Source organism: Lissotriton vulgaris, chromosome 1_1 (genome assembly GCF_964263255.1).
Source record: "Lissotriton vulgaris chromosome 1_1, aLisVul1.2, whole genome shotgun sequence".
Classification (NCBI taxonomy): Eukaryota; Metazoa; Chordata; class Amphibia; order Caudata; family Salamandridae; genus Lissotriton; species Lissotriton vulgaris.
Genome location: NC_141685.1, coordinates 1,550,438,457 through 1,550,456,180, shown reverse-complemented (window position 1 = coordinate 1,550,456,180; position 17,724 = coordinate 1,550,438,457). Strand labels below are relative to the sequence as shown.

The 17,724-nt window shown below is 41.8% G+C and overlaps 1 protein-coding gene across 3 annotated transcripts in view; it reads left to right on the top strand.

The window, feature by feature from the left end:
- Positions 1-17,724, top strand: part of KITLG (KIT ligand) — a 160,637-nt gene that overhangs the window by 72,434 nt on the left and 70,479 nt on the right. For all 3 annotated transcript variants that reach the window (XM_086918007.1, XM_086918006.1, XM_086918008.1), the window contains 4 exons: positions 7,130-7,192; positions 9,937-10,104; positions 14,667-14,823; positions 17,037-17,111. In XM_086918007.1, the coding sequence (XP_086774133.1) occupies positions 7,130-7,192; positions 9,937-10,104; positions 14,667-14,823; positions 17,037-17,111 (463 nt within the window). The remainder of the gene's footprint in view (positions 1-7,129; positions 7,193-9,936; positions 10,105-14,666; positions 14,824-17,036; positions 17,112-17,724) is intronic.

Here is a 17,724-nt window from a genome sequence, read left to right as displayed (position 1 = left end):
AACGACTGCTTGAGTGAATGGATGAGCAGGAGAGATGTTGGCAACAGCTACTCTATTGATGTTGTGTGTGCTGTGAGTACGTCTTTCTCAAACATTGCAGGCTTGCCTGTACAAGGCCACTATCAATGGCAGCATGTGTGTCCTTTGTTAACTGTGTAACCTGAATCAATCATTGTAGGTACTTTTTCATTGCTCCCTTAGCATTTGCGGCTGTGGGGCTTTCCGTTGACTTTAGCAACATCTCTCTCATGAAATGTGTGGGTTTAAAAACACTGCATGTATACCAGTTTTACTGTAGGGACGCTTATGTTTCAAGATGTTTGTACCCTTTTTGTTTACATGGTCATTTGTAGATTTTATTATGTACCGGTTATGTTAGAAAATGCAACTTTTTTGTCACATAGCAGCTTAAAACAGTCCAACGAAGGTTATATACAAGGTCTTCCAAGTCTAGGAGCAAATGGAAAGAGGACAGTTTGGGGGCATAGGAGATCTTTAGCATCTAAAATCAAATGTTGGATATGTAGGGGGGAGGAGAGAAGCCAATGTGCGGTTAAGAGTCAGGCCTAGCTAACTTGGTTTGCAAAGAGCAGTAGACACACCATGATGATGGGGCTTGTCCAAGTAGTTCTTTATGAATTACCTAGTTGGGGATTTCTGGGCTGAAAATCAGCAATTCATGCAAGCATTTAGAAATAAAAGAGTTAGTTGAGCGTGCAGCCTCCTCTAGGTTCTTGCTACATCTAAAGCTATAATCAAATGAGCATTCCAACATTTGCCAGTAAACAAAATGAATGTTCTAACAATGATGGCTGGGAGTCCATCTGCAACATAACTAGTAGAAGTGACAGTAGCCCAAATGTACACCTACACCACACACCCACAACGAGCCAAAGGCAGCAGAAAAGACAATATAATATTCTTCAACATACAACTTCTTTATTGACCAGTAAGGGCCAGGCTACACATTAGAGTTTGGACAATGGACACCAATCAGTTGTACTCTGAAACACTGACATGCCCTGACGCCACACAACACCCAAACCAAATGTTAACAATGATGTGGCCATTCACACATGACCATACAGTGCTAAGCCAAATCTGGTTTAAGGCTGCACTAATGGCAAAGGCATGTTGTAAATGAAACGTTCAACATGATTCCTTGAGAGAAACTCGAATCAACCTTTTAGAAGGAGGCACGATTAAGCATTGACATGAGTATTAAGGTGTGTCTGTTTTAACAGCTGATTTATATTGCAAAACCTTTTGCAATGCAGTTGGTCCATCACAGTGTAGGTAAGTTAGCATGCTTACTCTGCAAATGGCTAGTCTCATGTAACCTTTTCAGCTCCTAAGGCGAACTTAAAGTTAATTGTGAACTGGTCTACAAAGATGATAATTAGTGCCAGCACAGACCTCTATCATCAAGCACCCCAGCTGTGAGCCGTTTCAGAATCCTTGCTCAGTTTGCCCTTTTTGTGAGTCTCTCTGCTAATCCTTTGAGGTTTTCTGAAGCTGCACTTATTTTAAGAATAATCCAGTTGGTTTTGCGTGCATTTTCGGCAACATTCTTTGTGATTAGTACATTTTAGTGCCCATTAGTGTGTTCTTGTGCCGTGAACAGTGAATCTTCAACACTTCTTGGGTGTGCCATTCAAAAGTCGACACTGCAATTCCAAAACATGCAGCAATGTTTTATACTACTTGTGAAACCGAGAGTTGCCATGATTTTGTTTTACTGCATATTGTCTAATGATATACAAGTGAGAGCTGTGTTTAAGCCAGGAGATGGATCCCAACCAACACTAGAAAGACACTTACTTAGGCCCTCGTCTCTAGCCGCCTAAACTACGGCAATGCTCTCTATGCCGGCATCTAAACCCAAAGAACAACGGAGAGTTTGCTCTACATCAGTTAGGCTGAGCATTTAAACATAATAAACCAAAAGATATGCCAGAACTGAGATATTGATTTAACCTGAAGGTTTTGTTCATAAGTTAGAAAAACAGATTCCAACCTACGCTGTTGCTAGTTAATAGCAATTTATTCAATTGTTTTCAAAAGAGAATTTTTAAACAGTTTAATACATTTTTTACAACACTACACCAATATTTATACAGCACTCATTCACCTAGTCATCCATATCACAAGCATACAAAATCAGGCATCCATATGTACACGGAATTTCAGAATGATCACGAAGGAAAGATAACGACACCAAGATTAGAAAGGGAGAGACAAAGAAACAAAGGCTGCTCATACAATATTCATCTGTGATATACCATATATCTATACATATATACAAAAATTGGAGATTAATCATAAACAACTTAGATGATGTCACACATTGTATATACACATGTTCAGGGTATCGGAATTCACAGTTGTTTGAATTTTCAGTTTAGAGAGAGCAGCACTCTGCAAGGGGCCTACGCATTTCGAGTCCTATACAATGAAGGGACTCTCATCAGGGCCGGGGAAATTATCTAAAAAGAAAAATGGAATATCTTCAATGTCAAGACCACTGTCGGTAAATTATAAGCAATGAAACCCGTTCCTTCACTCAGCTTACCCTACTGGTCTGCAAGGCCACTTCACAGGTGTAGAACACTGGGATGCAGGCAGTCGCGCTCACTGGGGGGTGACGAAGTTACACTGGGGGGTGAAGGGCAACGGTTAGCCTAGATGCAGAGCAAGTGGCTTAAAATATGCTCTCGGATGGGCAGGTTCTTACCTTATTTATTCCAACGGACCGTGTAGGTATTCTCAAGAGTGGAGAACCCTAGATAGAGCCCAACGGGGTGAGAAGTACCTGGGGGAAGTAAAAGGGCGGAGCATGAGGAATTGAACGCCGCCTAGGAGGTTTGGAGTACCTATCTAGGTAAATGTATAACTCCTACCTCTATCGGTGGGGTTTGGTGCTCAATCAGCACGGCGTCCCACTTGAATTAGGACGGATGCTGGAAAGTTTTCTATGAACTCCTGGAAAAGAGTTAAGAAAGTGTAATTCACCAAGGTGCTTGAGCGTGGGGGTGTAACAAGCAGAAAGCTACTCCTCATGGCGGGGGAAAAAATTGGCAAACCTGAGGGGATTGGTATCCTCGTATCGGTCGGCGTCTCCGGAGCGCTGATCCGTCGCGCATGCGCAGTGGATGGCGGATCCGAAGGGGGAGCCGTTAATGTAGCGAGGTCCGGGAAGGGCGCTACTCTATGGCGCATGAGCGCAAGGCTGGCAAGTGTACAAGGAACGCTACTCTCTGGCGCTGGTGCGCTGGGAAGGGAAAATGATACGGAGGCAGAGTCGGAGCTACGACCTGTGCAACCCAGTTTCTAAAGACAGCTTACTTCTGTTAGAAAACAGTCGCATCGAACAGGCGGACAGGGGGGCCTGTGGGGGACAGCGAGTTACCAGGGACCTCAGAGTTTGTATATTTCTGATAGTTCATTAAGGCCAGTCACGGCCGTGTTGAACTTCACAATTAAGAGTGCTTCCCTTTTGGAGAGTCTGGCATCCCAGTCACCTCCTCTGGGGTCGCGCTCAACCTTGGAAATTATTGTCCATTGCAAGTCCTTGAGTTGGTGACCCAGTCTGTTCCAGTGATTAACCAATGGAGCTGTTTCAACCCGATTTTTTAATCTGGATTTGTGTTGGGAAATCCTTTGTCTTGCCTCTTGGTTGGTTTTCCCGATATACAGGAGTCCACAAGGGCACAGGATCCCATAGACTACGTATTTCGATTTACAATTGCTGTGGGTTTCGTGTTTCCATGAAATGCCTCTGTGCTGGAACAGAGATCCCTCTATCGTGGATTCGCAGCATACACAGGTGCCACATTTGTGGTGCCCTGTGATCGGATTGAGTCCCATCATTTGTCTGATGGTGGGGGGGGTTTGTTTGGGGGTGGCTGCTCTTACCACAAAATTGGCAATGCTTTTATCTTTTTTAAAAGCAAAAAGGGGAGGTTCCCTTAGGCATTCCTCAAGATTTTTTACGAGGTGCCAGTTCTGATTTATCACCTTCTTTAACTGGTTGGCGTTGGGACAGAACGTGGTCACACACACTTGGCGTTTAAGCTTAGGCTTAATGCGTCTCTCCAAGAGGGTCTCCCTCGGAGTCCACCTAGCTCTTTTCATACAATTTGAAACCAGTTTTCTGGGATCACCACGATCACATAGCTTGGGCACCACAAATGTGGCACCTGTGTATGCTGCGAATCCACGATAGAGGGATCTCTGTTCCAGCACAGAGGCATTTCATGGAAACACGAAACCCACAGCAATTGTAAATCGAAATACGTAGTCTATTGGTTAATCACTGGAACAGACTGGGTCACCAACTCAAGGACTTGCAATGGACAATAATTTCCAAGGTTGAGCGCGACCCCAGAGGAGGTGACTGGGATGCCAGACTCTCCAAAAGGGAAGCACTCTTAATTGTGAAGTTCAACACGGCCGTGACTGGCCTTAATGAACTATCAGAAATATACAAACTCTGAGGTCCCTGGTAACTCGCTGTCCCCCACAGGCCCCCCTGTCCGCCTGTTCGATGCGACTGTTTTCTAACAGAAGTAAGCTGTCTTTAGAAACTGGGTTGCACAGGTCGTAGCTCCGACTCTGCCTCCGTATCATTTTCCCTTCCCAGCGCACCAGCGCCAGAGAGTAGCGTTCCTTGTACACTTGCCAGCCTTGCGCTCATGCGCCATAGAGTAGCGCCCTTCCCGGACCTCGCTACATTAACGGCTCCCCCTTCGGATCCGCCATCCACTGCGCATGCGCGACGGATCAGCGCTCCGGAGACGCCGACCGATACGAGGATACCAATCCCCTCAGGTTTGCCAATTTTTTCCCCCGCCATGAGGAGTAGCTTTCTGCTTGTTACACCCCCACGCTCAAGCACCTTGGTGAATTACACTTTCTTAACTCTTTTCCAGGAGTTCATAGAAAACTTTCCAGCATCCGTCCTAATTCAAGTGGGACGCCGTGCTGATTGAGCACCAAACCCCACCGATAGAGGTAGGAGTTATACATTTACCTAGATAGGTACTCCAAACCTCCTAGGCGGCGTTCAATTCCTCATGCTCCGCCCTTTTACTTCCCCCAGGTACTTCTCACCCCGTTGGGCTCTATCTAGGGTTCTCCACTCTTGAGAATACCTACACGGTCCGTTGGAATAAATAAGGTAAGAACCTGCCCATCCGAGAGCATATTTTAAGCCACTTGCTCTGCATCTAGGCTAACCGTTGCCCTTCACCCCCCAGTGTAACTTCGTCACCCCCCAGTGAGCGCGACTGCCTGCATCCCAGTGTTCTACACCTGTGAAGTGGCCTTGCAGACCAGTAGGGTAAGCTGAGTGAAGGAACGGGTTTCATTGCTTATAATTTACCGACAGTGGTCTTGACATTGAAGATATTCCATTTTTCTTTTTAGATAATTTCCCCGGCCCTGATGAGAGTCCCTTCATTGTATAGGACTCGAAACGCGTAGGCCCCTTGCAGAGTGCTGCTCTCTCTAAACTGAAAATTCAAACAACTGTGAATTCCGATACCCTGAACATGTGTATATACAATGTGTGACATCATCTAAGTTGTTTATGATTAATCTCCAATTTTTGTATATATGTATAGATATATGGTATATCACAGATGAATATTGTATGAGCAGCCTTTGTTTCTTTGTCTCTCCCTTTCTAATCTTGGTGTCGTTATCTTTCCTTCGTGATCATTCTGAAATTCCGTGTACATATGGATGCCTGATTTTGTATGCTTGTGATATGGATGACTAGGTGAATGAGTGCTGTATAAATATTGGTGTAGTGTTGTAAAAAATGTATTAAACTGTTTAAAAATTCTCTTTTGAAAACAATTGAATAAATTGCTATTAACTAGCAACAGCGTAGGTTGGAATCTGTTTTTCTAACTTATGAACAAAACCTTCAGGTTAAATCAATATCTCAGTTCTGGCATATCTTTTGGTTTATTAGGCATCTAAACCCAGCTCCTCAGAAGACTCTAGGCCATACCGAATGCTACAGCCAGACTCACCCTGGATCTCCACAAACGAACCAACATCACCCCTCTTCCCCCCCCCCCCAACCCACCGGCTCTCCATTCAGAAAAGATGCCAGGTAAAGTTCCTCACGCACACCTACAAAGCCCTCCATGACCTATGACCTGCCTATTCAACCACCAACCCGCTAGGCACCTGGGCTCCTTTTCACTTACCCTCGCACATACCCCTTCATCTGTTGCAGCCTCAGCAGTGGCTGATTCTTCTCCTACATTGCTACCAAGACCTGGAACAACCTTCCTGTCCAGCTCCGTCCAGCCCCCTCACTGGAAGACTTCAGAAAGCCTTGCGACCTGGCTCTTCAATGGAGAGACTGCGCCCAGCTCCCCTTAGGGGTGACTGTGCTGTACTCCACAAATATTGATTGATAGAAGCCACTGAAAAATCAGATGATGGCTGCTTCATGTAGCACAAGTATTGTTCCAGATCTGTCTATGCAAAAGTGTTTTGAAATTTCCGCCAGTTCCAATTTTTCGTAGCAACTGCTTTATGAACACTGAGACCAGAGGTAATCATGCCGAAATTGCTGCTAATTGAACTTTTTCATCAAGTCTTGGTATCCTGTCAGTTTTTCCTATTCTACTGTTAAATTTATTGATCCTGGGTTCTTGCAATTGATGGTCAGCAACATTTCTTACTGATGTTAGAGTAAAACAAAGTGGGTGCATTTCATCACCGTTTTAGCTTGCATATCCTGTTGCAGATGTATTCCGGCCTCTGTTTTTATTTGACATTGAATTAAATGTACTTAACTTCCTGATTTATGGACTAAGCATGAGGTCTTGTGATATGGCATGGAACCGCAATAGAACCTTCTGTATGCAGCGATAGTGAATGTTTTTTAAGGGAAAAAGAAACGCATATCTGACGCAAGGCTTGAATTTCATGTTGGAGCGGTGCTCCTATTTAGAATTGCAATGGAACAACTTGCTGAAAAGATGGCTTCCGATCTATATGTGGCAGTGCATGATTTTACAAAAGGCATTCAAAACGTGTGCCGGCTCAGATTGAGATGTCATTATCCATTTACAAGACATTTTTAATAAGGTTGCATTTCTTCCAGGTCGGAAATCTCCCAAACGACTACAATATATCCCTGGAATATGTCCCAGATATGCCATCTTTGGTATGTACAGCTTCTCTAACTTGAGCGATTAAAATGGTAATTGTTATTAAAGTAATATTTTATGTGTGATTCATCATCATAAAAGTCTAGTCGCCAGCTATGCTGCTGGTGGATACCACCTACTTCAATTCTTCAAGGTGTACACCCCACGCATAAAAAGCCGTAAAGTGTCTGACTGGGGTGGATTGCACATGGACATTCAGTACAAACAAACAATTTTGTTGCTGGGCAAATAAAATGTTATGTTTTAGCTGTTAAATAGTTTACGTGTTTTGGAATTTGAGTTTTCATGTTTGTTTTTCTATAGAGTTATTATAACACTGTAAAGGATATATATTTCCTTTATACTGCCTATACATTATTATTACGGTCTTTGTAAATAATAAATAGAATTGACAGACAAGAAGAAAGCAAAAGGATGTAGCACTTTGTAGTACAACCATTACCCACAAATTGTTCATGTTCATGGTTGTGACTGAAGAGGTTTGTTTAGATGGAGGGCCTGTGGCTTCAATGTCCAGCACATTTCACCTGCAAAAGTCATTAAATAGTAATATTGTTTATTTTAAAGATTGGCTTCTTGGGGTCTTCTTGGCTAGTTTGTTTAAGCTCAGACAAACGAAGGGAATATTCATTCTTGAGAACGATTTTTGTCTTCTTTTAACTGATGAGACCGCTTCAGTGGTGTCCGTCAGTCAACCTGGTTTAATTCCTAAATTTGACGCAATTGTAAGGCCTTAGCCTTGCTAAAGGTGTGTGAAGCAATATGGTGGATCTTCTTTCCACATTAGATGGGGCAGTTTACAGATTTCACCAGCATCCAACTCCTTATAAGTGTTTAAGTGAATGGTTTTTGGTTTCAAAGTGTAGTAAGTTAGAAAGGAGAATGTCTCCAACAATCTAAAACCTCCTGCTCTTCCCTAATGTATGCAGGTGATTCTCTGAATTTTTGATCAGACGGCAGTATTTCTGCAGTTTGCAAGCAGTGGCTTTTGTACAATTTGTAGAAAAGCAACCCTTTCTTGCTGTTCAGACAACAGAAGTCTTCTTGTCCGGTACACCTTTGCTTTAGTTAACATTTATGCTTTTACTGCCCTATTGATAAACCAGTCTAACTCGTACAAAGTGTTCTTTTCACTGAAATTGATTTCAATGGAAGATTTTATTAGAAAAGTAATTTTTAATGCAGTGAAGTGAAATAGCCTAGAGTCCTCACTTTTGCATTGCTGCAAAGAAGTTACAAAGAGGCTATTTTTATTTAATTTTTTGGGATTTAACACTAGATTGATAAACATGACACAAGCCTAAGGGCCTTATTAAGAGTAGGATGGTCAACAGGACTACTGTACTCAAGGTGGCGGTCCGGCCACCATATTGAGTGTGGGGTCATACCGCCGCAGGACTGCCGCATCCGCCAGGATCCCGTGGCAGTGGCGCAGTGGTCGGGGCAGTAATTATGCTGGCGTTCCTCCTGTGGTCGAAGAGGTGGGGTGCCGCTGGTGGACCCCTAAAGTTTTAATAAGTCCCTAATTGTTTTTGTCTGGTCCTTCATCGAGCGAATGTTCGGTCTCCATGGATGTCTGTCCTGCATTTAAATAAGATGGATTTCTTTTTTCCAGAGGGCATCAAAGAGTAGTCCATTAATGTTGCTTTTGTATTAAAAATATCTGTATTGCTTTAAATTACAATGCAGGGGCGACTTCTCCGCTAAGGTGGAGGAGTATCCACCCACTGCCTTTCAGCATGGCAAAAAAAGGAAAAATAAAATGATAACATTGAGTTATCATTTTCTTTTTCTGTGCTGGGGCAGTGTTGTGGGGCAGGGCTGGGCTGCACGGGGGGGGGGGGGAAGTGTTGACATCCTCCTAAGTGCGCATGAAAGTTTGGCCGTCCCTCTAGGGCCGGCAAAACATTAATGCACACATAGCATGTTCTCCACACAGGCTGCATTCTAGCTTGGGTGGAGAACATGGCCCGGCTTCCATTCCCCAATCACAACGCTGATGGAAGAGAGACGACTGCCAGCCAGCTGGCCGCCAGGTAAGTAATAAAATAATAATAATAATTCAACAACCTGGTATATTTCTTGCTAACTTACTCTGTGCTTACATTAACGTTTGGAAGCTAAATTTATAGATTGTGTGTGTTTTTTCTAGCCCCTCCTGTCATTCCCTGTCTAGCAAATGGCAGACTTTTGCAACTTTAAATTTGTACCCAAATTGCTCTATGGACTTAAATGGCCGGCTAAAAAAACTTGATAAAATATTTGGTGAATTTTGTCTGTTAACTTTACCAGAATACACATGTTTTAAAACCGATTTAAGATGAAAAACTGTATACACTTGCATCCTACTTTGACTTGATTTTCAGTGCATTAACCAGCGTGCCTATTCATCAAATTTGTATACATTTGTGGTTTTTTTTCTGTAACTGTCTTTTTTCCTGGTTTGGCCACTGGTAATGTTTGGAAATCTACATGGTGTTAAACACAAAATTAATTTTCTATAGTATCCTAAAATTGGTTTGCAATTTTCAAAGGTGTTCAATTCAATTTGGAGTTATGGGAAATACAAGATGTAAAATTTGCGGAGTGAAATGTCAAGCTTCCGTTTTTTACTCCGACTGCAAACCTCTGGTTTATTACCAAAGAGCTCACCCACGTTGATGAAATATAGTAATTAAAACTGAACTGTTCACAGTTTAAGTGTGGAATTTACAGAATGCTGTATTTTTCTTCCTTGCAGTCAAAGCAGTGCTGGGTGTATTTGATGGTTCACAAAGTGTCTAACAGCCTCACAAGTTTAATTCAAAAATTTGCAAATACTTCACAAAACTATTCGATCATGAGTAATCTCACAGCAATCCTCCATGGAATCCGAAATTGCCTTGCTCCCCAACTCGAGGACAACGCGGTAATGTATAACCTTACACATTTGTGACGTTTTCAATAATTAGACTCCAACTTATCCATGATTTAAAGTTTTTGTCTTTAAGTAAATATCTAACTTACATACTGGACACTTGTCCTGTTTAAGAGTGCAATTCCACATTTATTTTGTGCATTTTTTTTTACAATCCCATACTAATTTATCCTATTCCAATGGAAGAACGAAGCAGTTGCAATAGCCAACTGAACTTTTCTGCTTTTCACTTGTGGTACATCTCTCTCAAACTTATTATAACTCAATGCAGCCCTTCTCGTGGGGACGTGCCCAGCCCTGGCTTCCCCATTATGTATTTTTTAAATATCTATCTTTGCAAATTCAAGTTACAAAAACGATAAACTCTGGTTAACACATTTGGGAGAGATAATCTTCAAATTGATTCAATTCAGTGTTACTGGCGTAGTTTACACAACTTCCCACACATGAGAGTCACAGAGGCAAAGCTATCTGCCCCCTCCCCACTATGGTTCCTGGACATCTGATATGCTGAAGTCTTTATTCCTCCTTGAAAGTGCTGGTGGGTTTGGTGGTTGGTATACCTGTGAATCACTCCAATCTCCAAACTTGATTCCTACGGTTATTTTCAGTATATACCCCTTGTATGACTGAAAACTACATGACAGTGCAGCAACAGTACTCATTTATGTTAGTCAAGAGCATTTCATGGAATAACACATCTCCCCCCTACTGAAGGGCAGGGTGGTTTCAGTACTGCATTCCTAAGAACCCATGACAAAGAGACAAAGTGTGCTTTCAATGGACTGGAACAACATTTTGCAAATACCTGTCAAACATGTAAAGCACCTGGAAGGAAGGGAAACAAAAGCTCCGCCAAGCAGGCATGCACTGGGTGTCCCCCGCTGAGAATAAGATGGCTAGAGGCCTAACGTTAATTGCCGGCCTACTGTGAGCAACATGCTGTCTGTCATTTTCAGGCCATCGTAAAAAAATTACCTAATCCAGTGGCAGCAACACACACGTCCCTGACCTTAGCGGTATTCAAGTACAAAGCACGTGTCAATCAGACATTCGCCCACTGCCATTCGAGAAGACTGTAATCGTTCTTCGGTGCAATCAAATAAGGGGGAGTTGAAAGGTAGTTTTTTTTTTTTACAAAATATTGTCGTTTTTTCTGTGTAGCTAAAGACGCATTCTTTGAATTGCCTGTTTACGAATAACTTCAATTTCAGTTGTAACTAAGTAAAGGAATGGCTCAGTTCTTCTAACGCACTTTCAACAGAATTATATGGAATTTGTGAAATGTTGAACTCCCTGTTATCTTATAAGATTTATATTTGCTTGATCCAAACTTTAGACTTATACCATTCAGAAGGAAAGTGGGACCCAATTGTGCAAATTAGTAGTGGATGAGCCGTGCCACTGTGAGGTGTTAGTCAGGGCTTTAAGTGGAGTGGAAAAACCGGGGGTCTCGCAGAGGGATGTGGCCGATGTAATTTAGCGCGTAGTACACTAAAAACTGTGCTTAGCTGAGTGTAGTGTGCTGCTCCACCGGTATTTTTCTGCTTCTATCAGTGCATCCAGCTATATAATACAAAAAAAGTAACTTTACACCTACAACAGCTAGTGCTATTGGCTTTGTCAATGGTTGTTTGTTGCATATAATAAATTAGCAACGTCTATGGCTTTGTTGTATATAATATGGAACATGCTTCAGTTCTGAAATGATGAGACCATGAAAGAACTAAACCCGAGTCCCTTTGAATTTACATCAAAGTCTTTGAGCTGTGGTACTGCTGCAGAGTTAAGATTTTCTTTTCCAACCTGAGGGTGAGGGCAGAAATGGAAAGCCCTATAGCAGTAGCGGCCTGTGGTGGGAGTGCTGCCGGGCGGTGACACAGGTGGAGGGATGGTAGGGTGGGGGTAGTAAAATCTGGAATACGGCAGCACAGAAATAAGTAAACAAACAAATGACTAAAACTAAATTTGCGCGCTGCATCACATTTGGTGATGCAGTGCGCGCAACAAAATTCATTTTATTTGTTTGTTTACTTACCTCTGTGCGTCCATATTCCTCATTTTACTGCCCCTCCCCCGCCTGCATCACCGCCCGGCAGTAGTCCCATCACTGGCCACTACTGCCCAATAGGGTCCCGTCCCAGCACCTGCTTTTAAGAACTGCTGGTGCTCAGCACTGGCAAGACTCGGCCCACTTAAAGCCCTACAAATAGTACCAGATGAGACCCTTCACCAATATCTGGTGAACTGCGCTGCGTTTGCATGGAAATTTGTGAATCCGATCCAGCAACTTTCAAAACTGGTGCTGAAAATCAATTTGGTATTGGAGTCCATGGTGGAAGAGCACACACCACCTCCCTTCAGAGCAGCATGTGGCTGCTTTTTCCAAGGTGGCAAGTGCACCGTCTAGACCTCCAATGTGGCACCAGATGCAAATTGAAAGTGGGCTGTAGACCACGAAATGCTGCTTTTTGTAGAGCAACGGAGAGCACAGATCTGTTCTTTCAGTTCAAATTTACAGCATCGAATAGATCAGAATGGGTGTACGGTATGTAACTGGGTGGCGGCAGTCTGCTTTCATTTCCCCTCTGTGCGCTTTTAATCCTGCATGGAGTAGAAATTCCCTCTAGCAGCAAAGCTAAAATCGCTAATTCCTGCAGTACTCCTGTATTTCACAACTCTTATCCCTAGAATGACCAACCTATTATGGCCAGAAATACAAGAAAGGGATATTTCTATCCTAACCTGAACACATTTCAATAAATAATAAATGTCGACCAGAGCGAAGGTTTGGTTTGGTATAAAGTTCAGAGTGGCTAAAATCTGACCTGAACGGTCTCCAATGGGAACCATTTTCTGAGCCTGTGTTCACTTTTGAATGCAGAAGTAAAGGATTTCAATATGTATTCATGCACAGCTGTCGGGCAGTGACCGCTGGCTTGAACACAAACCCACTGATTAAGCAGGAGTCCCTATGCGATGTATATTTCTCCTATCCTACTCGCCTCTAAACTTTGAGAAACACAACCAACAACAATGCCAACAGACAACGTTGAGTTTGATGAATTCGTATCATAGTACTAGAAATGGCTCTCAATTCCAAAAGCACTACAGAACCCTGCATAGAAGTAAGAGGTGTACAAATTTGCATCACCTAGCGTTGGATTCTTCATGTTTTGCGACTGAAATCTTCAAACCTATTTTACCAGTGTTAGGGTACCAAGGCACACTGCCCCAGTCTGCACTATGGTGCACCTTAAATTTGGCGCGCCGGGCCAGTACGCCTTATTACAGTCAATGTGCTACCCCCAGCACAGCTGTAAACTCACACCTGCCCTGAGGGTAGCATTAGTGAAAGGTGGACTGACATTTGAAGCAGACTGTCATCTTTTATTTTGCAGTCAACCAAGCATTCTCCATTTCAAATGAGGTCAGAGATTCCCTTCAGGCGGGTGTAGTGAGTAAGTCCATTCTAATGCTTCTTGGCTTGTAATATGAAGACGTTCTCTTCTCCAGCAAACTGGAAAGTGCAAATGCACAAGTAATGAAACACTTGATGCCTTTAGTTGGAAAATTGGAATTAAGCTACAGGTTTAACAAGCTACATTAAAAACAATCATTTACCGTCTCATCCCACACACTGGCCACCTGTGTCTAGTATGTGTGCTTCTAGGTGACACTTTGCGCAGGTGCTTGTTTCCTTTGCACACATCATGCCCGGTTTTGTTTGCAAATAGAATGCCGGGTGTCGGCAGTTCCATTATGCCCATACTTATGCCCCTTTTGCACATTGTTCGTTGGGATAATAATGTTGTGATAAAGCTATGAAAAGCAGAAATCTCACCTCAAAGTTTCATGAAATGTTAAATTCTCCCAATATGATGCTCATCGCGAGAGGGCTCCCTGCTTAACATGAACATGCAGCTTCCAACCCTAAAAGTGCTGATGATCAAACTATTGGACAAGGTCACGTGTACTGAAGCCTGCTCCACGTATTGGCCCATTTACACACACACTACACATCATTTGGGCTCGTATAGGTCAATCATTTTGACGGCGTATCGCTCCTCAGTACATTGCACCTGGGTGGCCCATTATCCATACCTCACTCCTTGTACGCCATTGAAGCAGACCCCTGCTCCACAGCACTGCCCTCCATGCCGTTATCCCACCTCTTGAGCAAGTGCAGTGATCTCGCTGAAGAGGATGAGAGCGATGGGGAGGAGGGGCTGAAGCTTTGCCTCCAGATTGAGTGGAAAATATCTATCCTTGCGACCTTAAAACTGTTCCAAGGACATGTGTAGATACTTCTAAAAACATTGTGGCAGTTACATTTCTAGCTTTTTAACCACGTTTTAAAACCAGAGCCTACGTCCATGCCCCTTCCCTCGTACCCTAACCCAGTAAAAATGCATTCGCTAGACTACTGGTGTAGATTGTGCAACATTTTAGAAGCAACACAAATCTGTTGTGCTGTCTTAGTGTTTCAAATGCAATGAAAGCTGTTTGTGTAATTCATCCATCTTCTAAGATCTGTTTTCTTCTTTCTTTAGGAGTTTATTGAAGACTTTCCTTTTTATGAGGGTCAGTTTGTCCCGAAGAAGTACTTTGAATATGTGTCCAAGACAATTCTGCTGTTTACAGATATCCGTCATATTGACCACGAGAGCATTTGTGTGCTACCCACAACTACAGAAATGCCAATGTTGGGTAAGGCTTGATTGTACAATGAGTAGATGGTGCTTTACACACTGTAAACATATTCCCACACCTGCAGTGTTAGGGAGGATGCAATAACTATAGTTATTTTCTAAATACTTCATGCAAATCTAAATTGATAACTTTTCAAAAAAGTGTTCAAGTAGTATGTTTTTAGAAAATTAGATAACGGTGGTGTATTGAGAGAGGAGAAAATATGTGGTCTGTATCCAACAAGTGGTAGTTATGTTTTATAGTGGCGAAAAAGTAACTTTTTTGACAGATGTCTCTATGACTGCCTGAAGTGTGCGATCACCCTCCCAGATTTGCACAAGAAATTGGCTTTGCAGAATGTAAAGCTGTAAGTGGTGCTGTGCATGTGACGTTTACCGACTATTCCTAGGCTGGAGTGTGTTTACCTAGGAGATGGACGTGCTTGTTTCCTGTTTGACTTGAACAATGATGTATTTAAGGGACCGCTAAATGAAAACACATGTTTCAATAAAAACCTGCACAACCATCCAGAGTTCCTAATAAAACCCAATTGCCATAGCCCCTTATGAAGTTGTGCCTTTATTTACATAACATCTTCGACCATTTAATCTGAACATGATGATGCATTGCCCATATTACTCGTGAAGTTACCATCTGGCCCCACATCTCTGCCCAAGATTATTTGATCTGCTTTCAACCGGTTTACTGCAGCCTATGTAAATATATATGTCTTTTAACTAATTAAATCCAGTATCCAGCTGCATAATGTAAATTGGCCTAAAGACGTGGAAATGACTGTGCTTTGTCATGCTGAGTTCTTAGTATGTACTTATGTGATTTTAGAAGTATTTATCTTGTAGCAACTCTTCTGAGTGCAGAAATGTACATTCATGGCTTGGGAAAATAGCAAAGAAAGCCCACAATGAAGTAATGTTATGTTCATTAAGATCTTTTCATCCATTATCTCCAGCTGGCTGTGATGTTAGATATCCAAGAACGGGCCTAAAGCAAAATTCTCATTTGCTTGAAAATTAAAAACCCATTCTAGAGATTGGTGCAAACCTATATGATGTACCACCCTAAGAGAATGGAAATATCTTATATTTCAGAAGAATTCTAGAACCTTAAATACATTTCAGTGTGATGGTATAGATTGTGCTGTTTTATGTTGGAAATGTATGTGGTTTAGATTAAGGAAACAGCCCTACACCCGCCAAGATATGTTTATTTATTTTTTGGGTAAGAAATCAAATTCTGGCAAACACTGCTGGTACTAGTATACAGACCATTGTATCCTATTTCAATATATATATATATATTAAATTCAATCCGAAGCAATCGTTTTTACTATCATTTGCATCTTTTGGTCAAAGTGTTGAGAGCCAAATGGACCTTTAGAACTGCAACATTATTTGTCATTAATTTGCTGGCTGTCCAATAGACTAAACTTGTTACCTCTCAAGATGTCTTACTGAAGAAAGCAAACCTTGAGAAATGATAAATAACAATGGTGGTGCTAGTAAGTTTAAATGTCTGCACATATAAACCATCACCTATTATGGACTCCCATAGACCATGTTCTAATCACCACAGTATTTCTAAGACTTGCCAGTCAAAGTTGTTGTTTTTATTCCTCAGATTCCACTATGATTTAGTTGGTGTTCTTGGGACTGCTGAGGAAAAGTTAAGGAATGTTAAGAGAAATTGTTAAAGTGTACAAATGTAGTTTACCAATGTCCTATAAAGTTTTGGATATTCTGTGCAGCACAAGTATATTCAGCTTTGATTCAGGAGAGTCAGATCCATACAATGTTTTTAGGATATCTACATGGAATGTGCTTGCATACAATTACTAAAAATCATGTAAGTAGTAACTTAAGATTGTAATGAACCAGTTCTTTGTGGCTCACTATTGAACAACCCCAGTGTAGGGAGCTTCCTTTTAGAACCACCAGGTAGATGCAGAAAGCAGGTGTCAGATTGACCAATTCGGTCAAAGGTTAGGAAACCATTTGGCATTCCATAACTAAACTCTCTATTCATAGTAAATGTGTGGGGTTTAAGGCTTTCTCGTGTGTTTTATAGACCTTTTAACCAATGCATCCGTTTTTTTCGAAGCTGAAAAAGTGAATTGATACTCTAGAAATTGAGCAGATTATTCTGCCATTGTTTTTTTTCTTATTGTAAAAAAACAAAAACTCATTGTGTATCTATTTTTTTTCTCCTTTTAGCACCCACAGTTTCCGTGACAAGACCATACGCAAAATTTTCTTTTATGCCTAGCCGTCTACGGAATGCTAACGAAAGTAAGTACTCAAGAAAAAAAACTCTAGTATTTCAGATGCAGTTTTTTTATTTCTTTCTTTTTTGTTACTTTTGTTGATTTTCCACCAGAGTAAGCTACATTGTAGCTCCAGAATGTTCCATCCTGTCAAACATGTTCTTTAATTAGTTTACAACCGGGCTGAGCCATGTTTTACAAACGCTTGCCAGTAGTCTCATCTTTATTGTTATTTCTCATGTCTTCGTTTTGTATTAATAAAAATAGCAGCATTGTTAGACCACTGCAAACCAGTTACTATTTTAAATCCGGGGGCAGCCTTTTAGTTTGGAATTTTACGCTTACCTATGTAAAACGAAAGGCACATTCAAATGTGTTTGTTTTAATGTGGCATGTAAACTAAACTTGTAACGTCAGGTGATTAAAAATATAAAAGACGTTTTCTTTCTCTGGAGGCTAGCTGGATTCTCGTTGTTCCTCGCTTCCATCAGATAATAAGTCTAATTAAATGTGGAAATGTCGTGGTGCCTAGGCCCCAGCAAAATAACTCTTGTTGAAATATGTATTTTTTGGAAGCATACACCTTATTCGAACTTGTTGCTTTATTCTTTAGTTCTATGTAGTCAAATCGTAAGGCA